The 20,800-nt window shown below is 36.0% G+C and overlaps 1 protein-coding gene across 2 annotated transcripts in view; it reads right to left on the bottom strand.

The window, feature by feature from the left end:
- The window catches only part of LOC131950059 (uncharacterized), a 41,873-nt gene extending 21,808 nt beyond the window's left edge, over window positions 1-20,065 (bottom strand). For both annotated transcript variants that reach the window (XM_059312096.1, XM_059312102.1), the window contains exons 1-6: window positions 19,995-20,065; window positions 19,424-19,470; window positions 19,258-19,344; window positions 18,528-18,546; window positions 15,569-15,610; window positions 14,394-14,437 (exon numbers count right to left, since the gene is read on the bottom strand). In XM_059312096.1, coding sequence (XP_059168079.1) covers window positions 14,394-14,437; window positions 15,569-15,610; window positions 18,528-18,546; window positions 19,258-19,344; window positions 19,424-19,470; window positions 19,995-20,008 — 253 coding nt within the window. In that variant the 5' untranslated portion in view covers window positions 20,009-20,065. The remainder of the gene's footprint in view (window positions 1-14,393; window positions 14,438-15,568; window positions 15,611-18,527; window positions 18,547-19,257; window positions 19,345-19,423; window positions 19,471-19,994) is intronic.
- Between the last annotated feature and the right edge of the window lie 735 nt (window positions 20,066-20,800).

Raw genomic sequence — 20,800 nt, 5'->3', positions numbered from 1 at the left:
TAACACGTGGCACTACAGGCAATTAGGTCTCATTACATGTGGCGTTGCGAGCATGGTAACTGTTGGCTCGTTACAATTGGCGTTGTCGGCAGGATAAATGTTCGCTCGTCACAATTGGCGCTGCGATCAGGATGAATTCAACTAGACTTGCCGTTTTAGGCACCCATAGTCAACCTTGTGCATAACTGTGTTTTGTGTGTATGTGAATTCGGACATTCAGGAACTGTGAAAATTGAGGAACGAGGAAAATTTTTTCATATACACACGGTAAGAAAGAACTCTTTTGTTTTACTTACGGAATAAAATGTCTACTCTGGACGAGAAGCAGACCCATATAGTGGTCCTACCCAGAGAGTCCCACATTAACAAATTTTACGGGGACGGTGATCCCACTTTAACCAACAGGTTCAGTGAAGAGGTCAAAGCGGCCTGGGCCTCGAGAGGCATGTCACCAGAGGAAAGATTAAGACTGCTGATGGGCAGCATAGGAGAGACGGTTAGGGCAGAGGTCAAATGCCACGATAAAACCATCCAATCAGATCCTGATAAGGTGCTGGATCTGATTATGGAGACCTTTGGGGAGAGACGGTCGGGATCGCAACTGCTAGCAGGGTTCGTAGGCTTGAGGCAGAGATTGGCGGAGAGTGTGATGGAGTACTCACACCGGATGAATAGGGCCTTTGATTCGGTAAAGGTCAAAACACCGGACATTGACGTACGCCTACTGAGGGACCATTTCATTGAGGGGCTGGCAACCCCGATCCTAAGAAGAGAGTTGAAAGAGGAGGTCCACAAAGAACCGCAGTTGACCTTCCTTCAGGTCAGGAACTCAGCGATCCGCAGGTCCGAGGATGAGGACCAATCGAACTGTTCGGTGGACAAAGTCGCTGTGCCTGAACAGAGACAATCCCCACCCACAGGGGCCGACACGATGGAGACCATGATGGCTCAACTGTTGGCCCACCTAGATAAGGTTAACCAACGTTTGGAGAGGTTAGAGAGCAGGTCAACAGCTGAGAATCGGGAAAAGAACGGGACAAAACAGGGACGGGTTGGACGGCCGCGTCCGGCCAAGCCATCATTCCAATGGACGGCCGACGGTCGACCGATTTGTTTGTCTTGTTCACAACCCGGACATATGGCACGGTACTGCCAGGGAAACGATCGTCCTCTGTGAGGCAGGGCCAGGCTACAGAGGGGCGAGGGTATGGCCCAAGAAGCAAAATGATGGGAGTCTGTCCCGAAATGGTGATTATGATTGGGGACATCGCGGTGAAGGCAATTGTGGATACAGGCTCCCAGGTGACGACAATCACGGAAAATTTTTACAACAAATGGATGAAAGGAAAAGACCATAGGTTGAGGTCTGACACATGCATGCGCCTGACGGCAGCTAATGGACTAACCATTCCATACTGTGGTTATTTTCTGGCGGATGTCGTGGTGGCAGGACATAGGTTGAAGCAGGTTGGGGTGTTCGTTACGAAACACAACCTAGAGACAAATGTGTCAAATATACCTTGCCTGTTGGGCATGAATATTCTTGGCCAGTTGCCAGAATTTCTTACAAATATTGTCGGATCGACCACACCAGGTCGGGGATCCAAGTTGGCCAGGTTTGCCAAGACCAGAGGAAGGACAGCAGTCCCGGCAAACACGGTCAAGGCAATCACATTACAAATTGGTGATAGAAGCGTGAATGGTGATGTGATGATAGAACCATGTGGCGCCGCACTGAGGGCAGGCGTCGTGTTACTGCGGACATACACATCAGCGGAAAATGGACTAGTTCAAGGATTAGTGGCAAATGTTTTGGATGAAGAAATTTTTATACCACCTAATACTCTGGTAGGAGTACCACAGAACGTCGAGGTACAAAGGTCGGCACAGTGTATCGAACTGAGCAATACCAGCAGTAATGAAGTAACAATTAGGTCGGTAAATGTGACGGCTGAGGTGAAGAAACAGGATGGCCGATCATATACATTCCCGGAAACTGAGGACCCAAAACTAAATGAATTGCTGAATAAATACAGTGATATATTTGCCTCGTATGAGGGTGATTTGGGGTACACGGAAGTAATAAAACACCAGATACCCTTACTACAAGACAAGCCGGTGGCGCAACCTTATCGGAGATTACCACCGAGTCACTACTCGGCGGTGAAAGCACACCTGAATGATCTACTAAAGAAGGGAATTATTACAACCAGTACGAGCCCGTATGCGGCACCGATAGTAGTGGTAAAAAAGAAGTCAGGGGAGATAAGACTGTGTTGTGATTACCGGAAATTGAACAATATCACAAGAAGGGATGCATTCCCCTTGCCTCGTATTGATGAATGTCTTGATGCGTTGGGGGGAGCAAGATTTTTTTCTACCTTGGATTTGGCTAGTGGCTACCACCAAGTGGCCATGCACCCCAACGATCAACATAAAACTGCATTTATTTCTCCACTGGGACTGTACGAGTGGACCCGTATGCCGTTTGGTCTAACTAATGCACCTGCTACATTCCAGCGAGTAATGCAGAGTGCTATGAGTGACTTTCTATTTCAAATAATGTTGGTGTATTTGGATGATATTCTAGTTTACTCAAAAACTTGGGAGGACCATCTAAAAAGATTAGAACAAGTGTTTCTCCGTCTTAGGGAGATAGGAGTAAAGCTGAACCCAGACAAATGCTGCTTTGGTTTGAAATCGGTACATTTTTTGGGTTACGTGATTTCGTCGGATGGCATCGCCACTGACCCAGATAAAATTGCAGCTGTTAAAGAATGGAAACAACCAACAACTACGGTAGAGGTCAGGTCATTCTTGGGCTTTGCTTCCTATTATAGAAAATTTGTGCCGGGTTTTGCAAAAATTGCCGCACCATTGCATGACTTGGTAAACAAAATGACAAAGAAACACAGTAAGGAGAAAAAGAAAGGTAAAACACACCTGATAGGTGAACTATGGACTGATGAATGCCTGAACTCGTTTAAACTCTTGAAAAAGGCTTTGACAGAGGCACCGATATTGGGTTACGCGGACTTTGACAAACCATTTCGGTTAGAAATTGACGCCAGCTCTAAAGGCCTGGGAGCTGTGCTATCACAACAACAAAAGCAAGGTTTCAGGGTTATTGCGTATGCCAGTCGAGCTCTGAAGGGATCAGAGAAGAACATGACAAATTACAGCGCCATGAAACTAGAACTTTTGACATTAAAATGGGCTGTGACTGAAAAATTCAGGGACTATCTCTTAGGTGCTAAATGTGTGGTATACACTGACAATAACCCCTTGAGTCACCTAAAGACAGCAAAGCTAGGATCCATCGAACAGCGATGGGCAGCAGAATTGGCACTCTTTGACCTGGAGATAAAATATCGCCCGGGGCGGTCCAATGGCAATGCGGACGCTTTATCAAGGAATCCTTACGAGAAACCGGGTGATGAGGAAGAAACGCTGACAGGAATATGTGAGGTCAGAGCGTCAACAGATATCCCTCATGGGGTACAAGTGATGCAGAACGGGCAGACCGGGGTGGAGCACATATCCACAGAGCCCGAACATATGGACAATAGTGATTTTAATTGCCTTAATCACCAAAAGATAAGAGATGCCCAGAGAACGGATAGTGGCTTACAACCGCTATTGAAATACGTCCAGGAACAAAAATTCCCAGGAAGAAGGGAAAGAGAACAATTTGGTCGAGAAACAAAGAAAATACTGAGTCAGTGGTACCGTCTCAGTATAGAGGATGGTGTTCTCATACGGAGAATTCATGACCAAATTGATGGGACAATACACCAGGTGGTGGTGCCTGGACAGTTAAGAGAAGAAGTGCTAAGGTTGGCACATGACAGGGCAGGACACCAGGGTCAGGACAGGACGCACAAAATATTACGACGGAGGTGTTACTGGCCCAATATGGAAATGGAGGTCAAACGCCATTGTGAGGCTTGTGTGAGGTGTCAGCATGCGAAAATGCCAGTTGTCAAAATGAGACAGCCATCAGGACACCTACTAGCGACAAAACCACTAGAGATTGTGGCTATGGACTTTACGTCGTTGGAGCAATCATCGGATGGGACGGAACATGTGTTGGTAATGACTGATGTATTCACCAAATGGACTGTGGCGGTGCCCACACGAGATCAGACTGCCAAAACAGTGGCAAAGGTCTTATTAGAACATTGGTTCATCAAATATGGCATACCAAGACAATTACACTCTGACCAAGGAAGGGCTTTCGAGTCAGAAGTAATTAACCAACTGTGCAGCCACTACGGGATCAACAAATCTAGAACAACCACATTTAATCCGAAGGGAAACGGACAGTGTGAACGGTTCAACCGCAGCATGCATGATTTGCTGCGTACGCTAGAACCTGAACAGAAGAAACGTTGGCCTGATTTTCTCCCAGAGTTGGTATATCTATACAACTGCACACCCCATGCCACAACCGGCTTTACGCCATACATGTTGCTGTTCGGACGGGAGGCTCGACTCCCTCTTGATTTGTTCTTAGGAAAAAGGGAGAGTATGACTGGCTCATACACCGCACTGGAATATGTGAATGAACATATGAGAAGAATTAGAGAAATGTACAGGGTAGTACAGGAAAGACTAGAACATGAAGCACGGCGAAGGGAACCGCCGGTACAGACAAAGGACCCGCCACTCAAACTGAATGACAGGGTATTACTGCGTAGTCACCCGTTAGGCAGAAACAAAATCCACGATCTCTGGGGACAGGAGATATGGCAAGTCGTGGAGATGCCTAAAGCAGCAGGTGGCCCCTTTAAGATAAGACCCATCGATCACGCCAAACCGGATCGGTGGGCGAATATTGCTCAATTAAAGAAATATTGGAATAGGCAAGAAGAGCAGTTACACACAGAGAAACCCAAGACAATTAGGGAACCGGAAGTTATAACGGAAAGTCACATACCCATTCCGGAACCATATCACCATCAACAGAACAACCGCGATACGCAAGGGGAGGATACCGGCAACAATGAGGATCCCGGTCCCTCCAGAAGCAGAGAGACAGTAGACCATCAGATAAGTGGTCCGCGGAGAAGTTTAAGGAACAGAAGGAATACGAAATTTTTTGTCAGCAACCATCAATTCTTTCATGGTCGCGCTGGTATGAAAACAGACTGTTCAAAGAGCTATATAAGTGAACTGGTGAAGGCACCAAATGGAAAGGGTGGATGTGAATTCTAGAACTGTTTTGTGTCTCAGGAAGATGATGTAGACACAGTTGATATGTGAAATAGGTATAACTGTCAATCGTATACGAATGGAACGTCGTGGACAGTGAGTGGAACAATAAACTTTTTTTTTACGATGATGCGATGGACATTTAGGAGTGCACCTGCCAGGCGTTGTTTGTGGTTGAAAACACACAAAAAAAGGCAGGGGTGGATGTGACTAGGGTAGGCCTAGCCACTAGTTACAAATATGATAACGAACGAGAAGCCGCGACGCAGTATGAAATCTGACGCAACCATAACAGGTGGCTTATTGGATCGGTCTGATAACAATCTCAAAGGCAACGCGTGCTATTTTGGGAAACGGTACGAGAAGTTTCAGACGAGCTGTCAACTTTGATGGATGGGACGCAGATGTTTTAGTGAATCGGACGGTACGTCAGAAACTGCGACAGTAGTATTCGGATACATCGATTACAAGTATCGATTACGGAAATGGAGACAAGTACGACTACGATTTCAAGGCATAAATAGGAGGGGACGGCAGAACTCGTTCTCTCTTCCCGTTTCGAGGCTCTTACCTCTTTCATCGCTCGCTTAGATCAGTCAGTCTGTGTGACTATGTCAAGTCGGTTATAGAACGGGTTAGCCGTATTGTGTTAAGAAGGATTATAGACATGTGGATTCAGTTATATAAAGCCTAGTGAAGGACTGTTAGGGGTCAGTTGATTCAGACTATTATTGAGAAGCATTCCTGTTGATTTATTGTGTTATTATGAAGCATTTCTTGATTCATGTAATAAAGGATCAATAGCGAACCTGCATCTTGAGTATCTATACTGTGGTCAATGTTGTCTAGAATGAGTGGTTAAACTCGTTAACACGTGGCACTACAGGCAATTAGGTCTCATTACATGTGGCGTTGCGAGCATGGTAACTGTTGGCTCGTTACAATTGGCGTTGTCGGCAGGATAAATGTTCGCTCGTCACATATATATATATATATATATATATATATATATGTATATATATATATATATATATATATATATATATATGATTGCTTTTCCCTATGGCTCTACTCTCCTTAATCTAATTTATAATTGAAGTGTGTAAATCACAGAATAAACATTACTTTGGATTGTGTCTATAACTTAACTAAAATGCTACTTGTGACCTACTTAGGTCTGGTAATATTTATTTTTACATTTTGTTATAATACCATATATGGTCTGTGGTGCAATGACCGGTTTTTTCCGCTGTCTTACTAAGAGAGTCTTATGAACAAGAATGATATCATTGAACCCAGTTTCAGCAATTGGAGTTCCCCCTGCCTTTTAGTCCCGAAAGACGGTGGATCTTTCAGGTTTGTGACCGACTTTAGGAAGGTCAATGCGCTCACCAAAACTGATTCCTACCCATTACCTCGAATAGAGGACGTTATTGATAAAGTTGGTCAAGCTAAGATAATTTTCAAAATTGATTTACTGTCAGGATACTGGCAAATCCCCTTATCTGACCGTGCAAAAGAAATATCTGCTTTTGTAACCCCTAATGGTTTTTATAGATACAAACGTATGCCTTTTGGTATGCGAAATGCTGGTCAAACTTTCCAGCGGGTCATTAACTCTGTCATTGCTGATATAGACCAATGTGAGGCCTACATAGATGATATAGTAGTATTTTCTAATACTTTTGAAGAACATATTGTTCAGTTGACTGACCTTTTTAGAAAATTGTCTGAGGTTAATTTTACTGTAAACCTGCATAAAAGTGATTTTTGTAAAGGTTCAAATACCTATTTGGGTTATCAAGTGGGAACTAACCAAGTTAGGCCCATTGAAGCTAAAGTAGATGCTATTGTGAAGTTGCCTCCTCCCAAAAATTGTAAAGAAATCAAAAAGTTCCTTGGGATGGCAGGTTACTATAGGCGGTTTTGTCAAAACTTTTCAGCTGTAGCTGAACCACTTACTGCCTTATTGAAAAAGGGTGTTGAGTTTGAATGGTCAACTAAATGTCATGAAGCTTTTTTGACCATTAAGTCATTTATATCTAATGCTCCTGTTATGGCTGCACCAGATTTCAGCAAGCCTTTTAAACTTGCCATTGATGCTAGCAACTTAGCCATTGGCTCAGTCTTATTTCAGGAAGACAACGTGGGGATTGACCATCCAATCGCTTTTTTTTCCAGGAAGTTAAATGAGAACCAAAAAAATTACTCCACTATTGAAAAAGAAGCTTTAGCTTTGGTTTTGTCCTTACAACATTTTGAAGTCTATGTCACTTCTTTAATCAACCCAGTCATGGTATTTTCTGACCATGATCCTCTTAAGTTTACCTCTAAGTTAGGACAAAAGAATCACAGAATATTGAGATGGTGTTTATATTTCCAAAATTTTAATCTGGAAATTTCCCATATTAAGGGAACTGATAATGTTGTGGCTGACTGTATGTCAAGGATGTAAAATTTTATTACCCACATTGATCATGTGACATGTTTTGTGGTTAGTTAAGACCATATACAAGTGGTTTGTTTGGGTGACACTCACATGAATGTGAGTGGTCTGAGTTTTGATTTTTTTTCAAAATTACAATCCTGTTGAATATTTTGTTTATTTTCAGGTGAACCTTATTTAAAGGTGGTTTTTCATTTTATGTAATCTTTTATGATAATATGTCTCACATGACTCAGTTGATATTGTAGCTAGTCATTGAAATAAAGGATTTACCTTGTCGGGTTTACCACTTTTAATATCCACATGGAAATATTGTAATACCCCTTTCTGAGGGACTTTGGTGTATTATTATTTTTTGAAAGGGTTACTCCCCTTTCACGAATTGTAAAAGGCTTGAGTTATTTCTCTTTTATTTCCACGGATGATTTCACCTGGTATTAAGATTTTGGTTGGCTACATTTGTAGAACATTTTTTTAATTTTATGCCAGATTGGTTCCTTATGTATGTTTTTGTGGACCTATCTGCCACTTCCAAAAAGGGAAGGGATGTGACCTACTTAGGTCTGGTAATGTTTATTTTTACATTTTGTTATAAGGGGTCATCCATAAATGACGTCACACTCGTAGGGGGGAGGGGGGGGGTCCGTAATTTTGTGACGATGTGTGATGAGGGGGAGGGGGGGGGGGGGTCAGATGTTGCGACGTCACATTTTTGCATTATAAAAAAGCAATGTTAGAAAACGAATTTTAGACGTTATTTCGCGTTTTAGATAACTGTTTTAATAAATTGTAATAGTTTAGACAAGATTTTGGAAAAATATCAATGTTTTAAAAAAATTCAACTGCAATTTTGAGGGGGGTTGTAGGTTGAGGTGTGACGTCATTTTAGGGGGGGGGGTCTGGCTTTTTGTGACGAAGTGTGACGGAGGGGAGGGGGGAGGTAAAAATCGTCCAAAAAAGCGTGACGTCATTTATGGATGACCCCTAATACCATATATGGTCTGTGGTGCAATGACCGGTTTTTTCCGCTGTCTTACTAAGAGAGTCTTAGACTCAGAAATTTTCCATCAAAAGATGATTGATTGATTCAGACAAGATGACCACCCCAACCAATGGCCTTATGATTTAAAGGTGACCTTCCATGATGCCTAAGACTATAAATAGACTGCACACAGGCGTCTCGAGGCAGTTCATTGATCAGACGTCGTTGAGAGACATAAGCCCTGTGTGTTGCCGTGTAGTACTAAGTTGTTTAAGTAGCATATTCTTATATTACTTGTGGTTAAGTAATTCTTTATACTTATAGAAGTGATGTGTATACTGTGGTGATTTTTCTGAAGTGTTAAAAGCTGTGATAGTGTATCATATTATTTTTTCCCACGAATTGTAAGTTGGGTTTTGTTCATTCTGTAAATCTATTTTATTCCTGTATAAATCTAGTGTTCTGCCACGACTTTGTACACTCATTACAAGTTATATGCAGATTAAATGTATTGTTGGCATCAGTAGTTTCTCTAGTGTTTCCCCTAGACATCAATTACGAGTCCTAGCGAACTAGTGTGTTAACTTTCTTTTATTTAGGCTTGTCGCCATCTGTGTGTAATCAGTTAAACGAATCCGGGAGCGTTCGCCATCTATCTGGCTGGTAGATTGGTGTCCGTTACATACTACTATGATGGATAGCACTAATTAGAAGTTGGCTTTAATTTAATAACTGGTGAGATATTCATGCTAATCTATGTGTAAATTGCTTTTCAGGACTATGAGTGTTTGGCCATCCAGATTTCATAAGTATAACTGGTGTTCAATTACAAGGGATATTAATCAGTCTCTGTGGCCGATATAAACTGTTCCTAGTTTCATCCTCGGGTTACTGTAGGCATAATCCATTTCTTAATGTATTAATTATAGCAAGAGATTGCATTATGTTACAATAAATATAATGGATTTTAATCCAAAATATTGTATTAATTATTGTCTTTTTAAATATTATAATAAATTGGTGAGTTGTACAACATAGAGAATACTATATTTGAATGATAATTGAAACACAAATTGTTATAGAGCTCAAAACTATGTACTTATCTAATGCAATTAATATACTGAAACAGTTTTATTGAAACATATTTTATATTTTACCTCACAGAGACTGATGTGTAAGCTTATTGTGAAGATTTCAAATCAAATAATCAGTCATCAAGAGGGCAAATATAGATAGTTTACTTTATTAATTTTCAGTATGAATGAATGCAATTTTAAATCTATAATTATATTTGTTGACCATGTTTGTTTATTGTTATTCATCATGTTCAGTGCTTTATCTTTTCAAAGTAATTAGTTATAGTGAAGAAATATAATAGATAGTAATTTATAGATTTGTAATTTATTTCTCTTGCTGGTTCCACACAAAAAAATGTATCAAAATATTTTGCCTTTTTCACTTACTTTAATTGACTACCATTAGTGTTTATTACAATTCAACATTGTTTATTTCATTTACAGAAAAACATTCAAAATCATATGGTGATGGTTCGAACACAAGTCAAGGAAGTCCAGAATTATAATACAGGCCAATAAAAAGCTGGATATTTGATTGGAAGTAGGGCACAAAATAGATGATTTATTACTAGGGACAGTATGGAAACAAGCTGGGGGTATAGTTCACTGTTGGGACAGCAAGCCAAATATATCTAATTTATTTGAATGATTTTTGCTATTTATTATGATTAACACAATTGTAATATTATATATATATATATATATATATATATATATATATATATATATAAAATTCCTAAAATAGAATTTCTTAAAATGATGTATTATAATATTTAAAAATGAAACAAACATTTTCATTTTAATTTGCAAAAGCTACATTCTGTACATTATTATTTTCAAACCGCGTTATATATTTTTCTCTTCTCTGATAAAAAATATTCCTCTCATTGTTTTTGTCATGTATTTTAAATTGTTCTATGAATCACTATAATCCTATTTTAAAATAATTACTTTTATACGAATTGATTTAAAAACTGTTCTTTATTGATTTATATCATTTTCTTTATTTCTGATGAACATGGATGAACTAAATTCCTTAGTCTTCCCTTAAGCATTATTACTCCTGTATTTCATTATCCTGTAGTAATTATAAACTACAACATGTTTTTTTCCTTGACATGCAGTTACAACACTTGTAACTGCATGTCAAGGAAAAAAACATGTGTCCCTACATGTGTCCTACACCTACAAGTTAATTATTGCTTGTGCATTCCAGTAACCTGTAGTATCAACGTACACCTCTCACATAGACAATAACCTGCATGCGATTTCTCCTGACCACCTTGTCCTGAATACCTTCAACTGTGTCAATGTTGTTACCAACTCGAATAATTAAAACTGAAGCCATTTACTATGAAGTAAACAATGGGTGTAATCCAAATCCACCCAGTTGCTGGGGACAAGGTACCAAATATGATGTCCATTATAGGGTTAAGAAAGTATCATTCGTATAAAGATACTCCAGCATTTTTAAGGTAGGGGTGGTTGGTAAGGGCTATTAAACCCCTCCTTGCCTTCGCCACTGCTTGTAAGCATATGGACAATATCGGAATTTACTGTATTGCTTATAAGTCGAAAATGTGAAAAAGACATCTTTAACGAAGAATAACATTCATGTTAGCTGAAACAGGTGTATTCTAAAGTTGTTTAAATTTATTTTATTGTTCATTACGATGATGTTGTCGTAAAATATAGGCCTATTTTTTTTTTAAAGCATAACTAAAAAGTGTTTTCAACGCATTTTCTTCTTACAAAAGCCTCATGATATCATTAACATTACGGCAAATCAAACCCTTGAAGAAGCCCCATCAACCAACAGTTGCGTAGTTCAATTATTATTACGATGGGCAACAAATAAAACGCCAGCATCAAGGTACAGTCCTTATGCTATCGACATTAGCTCAACCCCAACTACTAACGTGTCCCAAAACCAAGAATTGAAATCTTGACCCATTATTCTGATTAATTAGTGGTTAAACATCTTTAGGCATCTGAAGACGTTAGTTTTTAATCTAGTGTACTCAAAAAGGAACAACAGAAAGCTTTATGCCGCCTTAAAAACCCAATCCCATGTTACGCAAGGTGTCAATAGAGAAAGAATAAGGCCTTGAGTCAGAACAAGCAAGGGCTTAGATAACTGCCAAAATACCTAATCTGTAGACCTCACAAATCTCAAAGATTTTTTTGTGCCTATGTTTTTAGATTTTCATACAAAATACATGTTATTTGGTCAGTAGGCGCAAAAAAGAGAAAAGTAGTTTTAATCTACGAACTTCAAACATTTCTGAAAGACCAAATTTCAGCTTGTAGGCCATTGGTGTCGATGCCAAATTTTAGCGTCGTCCACAAAGACAAGCTATTGTTATATTATCTACACGCCCATATTGTGACAAAAGTGTCTAATATAAGACAGAATACATAGCTACTCAACAGAGATAAGTGAAGTGCCATCACACTTGTCCACAACTTTAGAAACCAATGTACCGCAAAAGGTGAGAGGAAAAAAGTCACAGGAAAAAAACACAGAAAAAAGTCAGTTTTTGCTAGGAAAAAAAGTCACAGAAAAAAAATCACAAAGAAAAAATTTTATGGAAAAAAAAGTCACAGAAATAAAGTCACAGAATAAAGTCACAAAAATCTTTTTAGAAATATTTTGATTTAGTAGTTAAGAATTGTAAAATATTTTATGTTTTTGTTGTGGGTTGTATTTTTTGATAGCATAAATTATTTATAGACGTTAAAAGCATTATGGTTTATAACAATTGTAAGTAAAAATAATCTAAGATACTCAACTTTTGTAGAGAAGTTAATTATAAAAGACATTTAGGCACATCATTGTAGTGCATATGTTTTGCAGTAGGCTATTCTCTGGTCGGCCTCTCCTCAGTAGGCATTGTCCGAACATATTGTGTGATCTTGACGTTTTGTGTCAATGACAGCCTTTGAACCTTGTAGGCTTTCTGTTTTGATACCATGCTTTGTTATGTAATGAGCGTGATAAATGTTGGCAGTAAAGGTGGTTGCATAATTATTGTTGCGATGAGTTGAGGGCAGTAATTCAGATGTTGGTATATAAAAAAAAACCACGATGAAAACCGCGCACTTTGGAGCATTCTATTAAATGCTATTAATATTATGTTTAACATAATTACAATTTCCATACTTCATACTAAATATTTTTAAAAGAATTATAAAAATTACTATGGTATACAACCTACACACATTACATCACATTTAATTAAACCTAATTTAATTTGCACTCTCTGAATATTTAATACATAATAGTATTAACAAATTCCATATAAATATATATTTGTGACTTTTTTTCCTGTGACTTTTTTCCCTGTGAGTTTTTCTCCTGTGACTTTTTTTCTGTGTTATTTTTCCTGTGTTTTTTTTCCTGTGACTTTTCTTCCTACAAGCCCGCAAAACCCACCCAGACGGAAAATGTCTTAGATCTGTGTTTTAATAAAAATGTGTACCTCGTCGCGAGTTGGGACCTTTCTGTAGTCTATTACTACTCTATATCTACAAACAATAAAAAGATAACGTTCTTTTACTTGTTCAATTTCTTGGTTAAATGTATTTGTTGCATATTGTTCAGTTTTGTTAATAGTGATTAACCTAATGGGTTCAAATGTAAAAAATATAAAAAATGTGATTAAATTTCCGGGTGCGCGTATGCGGACACTAATTAAAGTATATCTCTATTTATATTTATAGAAATGAAAGTACGTTTGTCTGTTTGTCCTTTATGAATTACTACATCTTTCATCGGATCGCCATAAAACTTTGTGAACAGACTGCTTTCCTTCCACCCCGCTTGTCTGCCTACCTCACATCCTACTTACGCACACATATGTTCGTATCTATATATGTATGTGCTAGTGTGCTCTATGACTATGTATTTTTACGTTTTTGTTGTTAGGTATAAAGGAGTTTATTAGAAGAAAAGTTAATAATATAGGATCTATAAAAGATTACCTTGCATTTAAATAATCATATTCGATAGGTTTAGAATGAGAGAAATAATTAAAATTATATATTATATATTTATTAGTTATTAATTATTTTTTTCAAATAATATAATAGAAAGGCCTGTTTTCATTTTTTTAAAATCTTATTTTAAATAGTAAATTATAAAAGAAGATAGAGGTTTTATATTTTAAAAAAAAGATAGTTTAACTGTCCCTGAACTATTGTATCAATCGCTGAGAAATTAAGAATTAATAATTACGTGTAACGCTTTGTTAATTAAACAAATTGAATTTTTTTCCGTTTTGAGAAACTCTCTCTTTTTATAACTAATAACGCCGAATCGGTAGTTATCATCGACTATGTCATGGATAATTACATTGAGTCTGACATAGAAAATAGTGTTTGATCGGTTGGAGAGACTATGGATACAATGGGTTGCTATAGTCGCTCACAAAATCAACCGTATGTCCCGGAAGGGTCCTATTTGGCTCCTTGGGCGCTATGGCACATATGTTTGTTTTAAAGCGTACAAATTTGGATTTTACATATATATATATATATATATATATATATATATATATATATATATATATATATATATATATATATATATATATATATATATATATATATATATGAATGATTAAAATGCAGAGTAAACATACGTTTGTTATATTTGTTAAAAGCGAAGTCTTACCTTCAACCTCGATTTCCTCAGTTTGACCAACTTTGTCTTTGGATCTATTGTTGTAATTTGAATAAAAATGTAAACACATATAATACAGGAACTTATTATGCGCTTGTTATGTGAAGTAGTTAAAACGTTTATTGAAAAATAACGTATCAATGTCATATTTACCTATATGTATGTTATACTCTACATAAGTGGATTTACTTGGACAAATTCAAACCTATGGTTTTTTTAATCAGACATGTCAGCAGTTGTTTGCAATCATAAATTTTGTATACTCTTAAAAACCTTGTAGGAACATGGCTTTTATACACTGACTAGTCTGACTAAACGCTAATAATACCACAGAACTTGGTTTTATTGATGGTATATCTTAAACATCTAACAGAGATCATGTATAATTAAAGGAAAACATTGTTTTCAAAACTTACTTGTCTATAGAAAAACTGTCTACTAAATTTTGTTCTTCTTTGGAAAATATACTCTTTTTAGCGCAATTTCTATTCTGGAGAATTGCGTTTATTAACCCGTCATTTCTGGATGGATGAATGGATGGATGGATGAATGTATGAATGTGTGTCCGCAGCTTTAAGTCGTATCTCCTCCTCAACGAAGCAATATCGATGACTAGTTCCAAAAGCAATTATGTTAAGCAAATTACGATGATGAGCATAGGCCATAAAAATTCCGGGTTTCTTTCATGGATTTCCCGGGAAAGCCAAAAAACCTCGAAAAAATGCAGTTTTTGGCCCATATCTCGGCAACCAGACCACTTAGCGACTTCAAACATGTACCAATCGCTTTCTGCCATAATTTAGAACAATATTGCCAAAGAAAGTTTTCAAAAATATTTTTTCTTTTGGTCACAAACAATTTTTTTAATTAATTAAAATTTGGACTGAATTATCCAACCACACCACACGCGTCATCACGTTCAATAGCTGCGCCATCACGTTAAATGGCTGCGTCATCACGTTCAGTAGCTAGGTGCGCAACGGTTTTTAGTCATGTAACTCTATTGTAAATAAAACATGTAAAATACTGAAAAAAAAAATTAATAAAAAACGTTTTAATAACTAACCAATGGTTTTACTAACCCTGCTCTTGATTTACGCTACGACAGAGCTATTTTTAGATAACAAGGAAATTGCGCTAAAATTGTCACTAGACTTTTTAATTACCTTGTTTTTGTTAGCATTTGCTGCAACTGCTGTAACGCAAATCTGAAACAAAGTATCATTCATATATATATATATATATATATATATATATATATATATATATATATATATATATATATATATATATATATATTTATTTATTTATATATATTTATTTATATATATATATATATATATATATATATATATATATATATATATATATATATATATATATATATATATATATATATATATATATATATATACTAGCCGTCCCGGCCAGGCCCTGCACCGGCATCTCTGAAAAACGTATCTGTAAAGGACCATAACTTGTGTGTTTAGTAAATGAATCGGCCTTATGGATAAACTATCGGTCAGCGTGTGCTCGCATGACGAAGGCTAAAAAGTGACCACGAGTGAAATTCTCCGAATATGAGCAATATATCAAAAAAAAATTCCCACGTAGGAACCCTTTGAAAACTATTGGAGATGTACATCGTACCCACGGGGTCAGGAAAAAAATTGTGCTACCCTCGGGAAAATTCCGGAACAAAGTTTTAACTACCCAGAGGCGATATTTCCCTATAAGAGAGGCGTTATCTTCAGGAAAATGCCCGAAGGCCTTTAGAACTGACCGGTCCGAATTCCCTATATAAACATTGTTAAGTTGGTGAAAAACGATGACTATTTGCAAAACCACTTTTTGGGTACTTTGGCTCTGAAAAACTTACTCATTTTTCCATACACCTGTGTAAATGAATCGGCCTTATGAATAAACTATCGGCCAGCCTCTGCTCGCATGGCGAGGGCTAAAAAGTGACCATGAGTGAAATTCTTCAAATATGAGCTATATATATATATATATAAATTACATATGAGGGTGACCGATAGTTTATCCATAAGGATGAACAGTGTCACTGCAATTCACTTTTATTATTTTTATATACCGTATATAGATAAAAATCGGACCCTCCCGTGGCGCCGCCCTTGCGAAATTAAAAGTTATTTTTTACGGAATCCTTCCCTAGAGTGGTATAATGAACTCCACAAAGTCTCATGGCTATCGGATGAAAGATGCCTAACCAACATTGACTTTTATTTTTTTTATATACCATAGATAGAGAAAAAACAAATCGAGCCCTGCTGGGGCGCCAGCCCTGCAAATTTGAATTTTTTTTTCCGCAGAAACCTCACCAGGAATATTCTCAACAACTTCCCAAAGTTCGACAGCGATGTGATAAGAGGTGTGGTAATGCATAAAAGACACACAGACAGACACACAGACACACATACATTGCTTTTTATATATATAGATATATACGTATATAGACAATATTACAAATTCGGCGCCTTTTTGTGCTATTTTCGCTCCCCCTACACTGTAAACTTAAATACGCCTCTGATTGAAGGTGTTGTAAAACAATTTTTTATTTTTCAAACTTACGATAATAATTGTTGGCATGTCCATCAAAAAATTAAAAAAAATATATATTACCTTTCACACAAATTCTAATTATCTACATTTAGTTCTTTAACACTCGTTACGTCCCTTGATAAATTAGGAAAACACAATTACTTCCCTTTATAAAAATCATTACATCGTGAGGAAATAATGTACCTTTTATTACTTTGCTTTGGTGTTGGGAAAAATAAAATTACATACCTAGCGTGGATTGATCAAATGAAGTGTGGTAGGTTCTTTAAATACTGCCTTTTATTTATTTTATACACTGAACGCAACGTTTTCTTTTTATTGTTTTTAATCAAAGACAGTTGAAGTAACAAAAGACATCTTTATTCGGGAACGGGAATTCACGCAGTTATTATATTATCTGTCTTTTTTTTATTGTTGGGAAAAAAAAATTACATGACTAGCGTGGATTTATCAAATGAAATGTGGTAGTTTCTTTAAATAATGCCTTTTATTTATTTTATACACTGAACGCACTGATTTCTTTTTATTGTTTTTAATCAAAGACAGTTGAAGTAACAAAATACATCTTTATTCGGGAACGGGAATTCCCGCAGTTATTATATTGTTTGTCTTTTTTTTTCCGCATGAAGGGAAATTCTTTTTCGTCATTCTTTTTTTTTTTGTGTACAAAGGGGAATTCCTTTTTGTCTGTCGCACTAATAGACTATATATATATATATATATATATATATATATATATATATATATATATATTATATATTATATATATATATATATATATATATATATATATATATATATATATATATATATATATATATATATAATATATGCATATAAAGGAAGTACAGAGAAAGTCTTGTAATCGTGCAAAAAGAAAATCGACATTTTTACAAATCTCGACGTGTTAGAGCTCCCTGAGTCGGAAAAACATAGTTATGCAATCTTGTCCGTATGTCTGTGTGTATGTGTGTGTGTGCCTGTAAACATGATAACTTGAGTACCGATACAGCTAGGTTTATGAAATTTCATATATACGTATTATATCAAAATCGTAGATCCGTCTCAAATTTTGAGCGATTTCCGATAACTGGAAGTGGAACTTGTTCTACTTTCAATTTTTCAAAAGCCTATAACTTGATTACTATTTCAGAGAGATAAATGAAATGCCACGTGTAAGTTCTATTTTTCTGCCTTCTTATAAATTTTGAGCAATTTCCGTCGGCCGGAAGTAGTGATTTACGCTATTTCCGATTTCTCAAAAAACGCATGTGAATTTATAAAGTACTAATAATATCCCGCACTATTATGCACATTTTATTTGGCATTCACTTGGTGTGCAATTCTTTTTTGTTTTTACGAGATTCTATTCTATTTTTAAAAGTTTAAGTATTTAAAATGGATTAAAAGTCATGTCTATATCCCGAGTTGCCATCCCCTATTGTTTCATATAAGAGTATTCGAGAAAGTTTAGGGGAGATCACTCCCGGTTTATTTCTTTCTGCAACTGGTAAGTATTGTACAGTGTTGAATTTAACATACCTTTTCAATTTTCCGAAAACTGAAACGAAAAACAAATACATTGTATGGACGTGATTTTTTATTTTCCCATAATTGCTTAGCATACACACATTTGCTTCGGAGAATAGTCCTTATATGATTACATTTTTACAAAAGTGGTGAAAATATTTCACTTCCATTGTTAAGACTACTAAAATGTAAACTTATATAGTCATCAAATTAATATATATAATTCTATTCATACGCTAATATATAACAAATAGTATTTAGCTGCTAGTAATTAGCTTCCTGCTATATGTGATTATTTAAACATGCACATTTTGCGGTAATTGCTAACCTTCATATATAATTTATCACTAGCATGAAGTTCAGTTTGTATAGACTAATCCTTTCTAAGACGATAGACAACACTAGCAAAGCGCGACTAGTTATCTTAAAGAAGTTTTGCATACTTTAACGAGATATATCATCACAATAATTAAGTTTCAACTTGATGAAGAAGTTACCTTTTCAGGCAGGGATACTGATAAAATGTTAAACATAACTTATGATAAATAATAAACAAGGTGCTACAACCTTTTTTTACGTTTTTAAATTAAAACTTAAGATAAGTATGCTATCTCATCATTTTTTTTTACATTATCTAGTCTGTGTAAATCTATAAAACCCAAAGCCTGGGATTGACATTCATAGTCCACTTTCAAAAACTTAATATTTTTTAATTGCAGCTATTAAGAAATGCATTACTTACAGCGTGAAAAGCAAACAATCAATACAGGAGTGGCAAAGATTAACATTAACAAGAAATTGATGTAGTTTTGCGTATACGATGAAGAGCCTATAAGATGACACAAACAAAGTAATTGTTAATTTACAGAAAAAGATTTAAAAAATAACACTACTGCTAAAATACTCACCTTTAGAATGTGTCTCAATTGGCAGTTGGGAGTCATTAGTTATGTTCCTGTGATGAAAAAGAAGCGAGTGATAATGTATCGGAGCTTATTGTTAAATAAAACACTTTTGTGAACACTATTTACAATTCCAATTCTTGATAATTCAGAATTCCATAGTTCACCTTTTCAAACCGAAAGTTATGTAAATGTTTTCCTAGGTTCACCAACGGAACTCAGAACAAAAATTAAAGAACTTTTTCCCAATGATGTCAATGTGTTAGGGTCGAGCTTAAAATGATAAGCACATTTTATTTAATAAATTATGTACTTTACCAGCTACATTTAAATCTACCTCATTTAATGAGGCCAATATCAAATTAATGGACTAATAAAATAAGATTCGGTAAAACACATATTACTTTGAATACTGTGCATGCATTAAACCTTAGCTTATTAACATTTATTTTTATTACAAAATTTAAAATTCTTTAATGAAAAACTTGGTCTATACCTGTGGTTTATGACGTAATATGTATGCTATGTTTACGCAAATACTTTACGCGTAGCCTACTTATCCAAATGAAATATTTACCTGTGGTCTTCCATTTTGACACTGAGGCTTCTATAATATGTATAAGTTTTAAGTCTCTAGGCTAGTCTAACCGCAACATTTGTAAAACTTAATTTAAAATTCTGAAATGCACAAACATATTATAATTTACTTGCATTAACTAACTCATATTTTTGTATAAACACTTTAAATGTGTTTTTACTTACTGTAATTATATAGGCCTATATATGTATATATATATATATATATATATATATATATATATATATATATATATATATATATATATATATATATATATATTATAATATTTGAATAAGTAACTGATGAATAAAACTTACCTAATTCGATAAAGGAAGTTATGCTGTGCATTTCTGAACAACTCGTCATTTATTGTTGGACCAGTATTAACCTGTTCAAACCGGTTTGAACCAGGGGCGGAACTACAGTGCCGCCAGACCCCGCAATGCAGGGGGGGGGGGCGGGGGCCTACGCCATTTAGGGGCCCAAAGAGGACCATATAAAAAATTATAGTTAAAAAATAATGTTCTTGTATTTTTGACTTGACGGTAAAAGCTTTAGTAAATAACAAACAGATCTACTACAGAAGTGATGTTATACAGTAGTTAACACATGTTGTTGCGTTAAAAAATATATGCCTGAGCTGTAGTGTAAATGGTAGGCAAACGTTCAAAACACTTGTGACTTATTTCCCTTTTTTAAATAGTTAAATAGGAGTGCTCATAAGCTCCTTTTAATATATTTGTACTAAACAAATTAAAAAGCAATTGCTTCTCTTAATTACTTTTTTGCAAACATACATACTA

Source organism: Physella acuta, unplaced genomic scaffold (assembly GCF_028476545.2).
Source record: "Physella acuta isolate Inbredline_101_S28 unplaced genomic scaffold, ASM2847654v3 ptg000063l, whole genome shotgun sequence".
Lineage (NCBI taxonomy): Eukaryota > Metazoa > Mollusca > Gastropoda > Physidae > Physella > Physella acuta.
The sequence above is the reverse complement of the archived record's forward strand: the minus strand, read 5'-3'. Positions and strand labels throughout refer to the sequence as shown.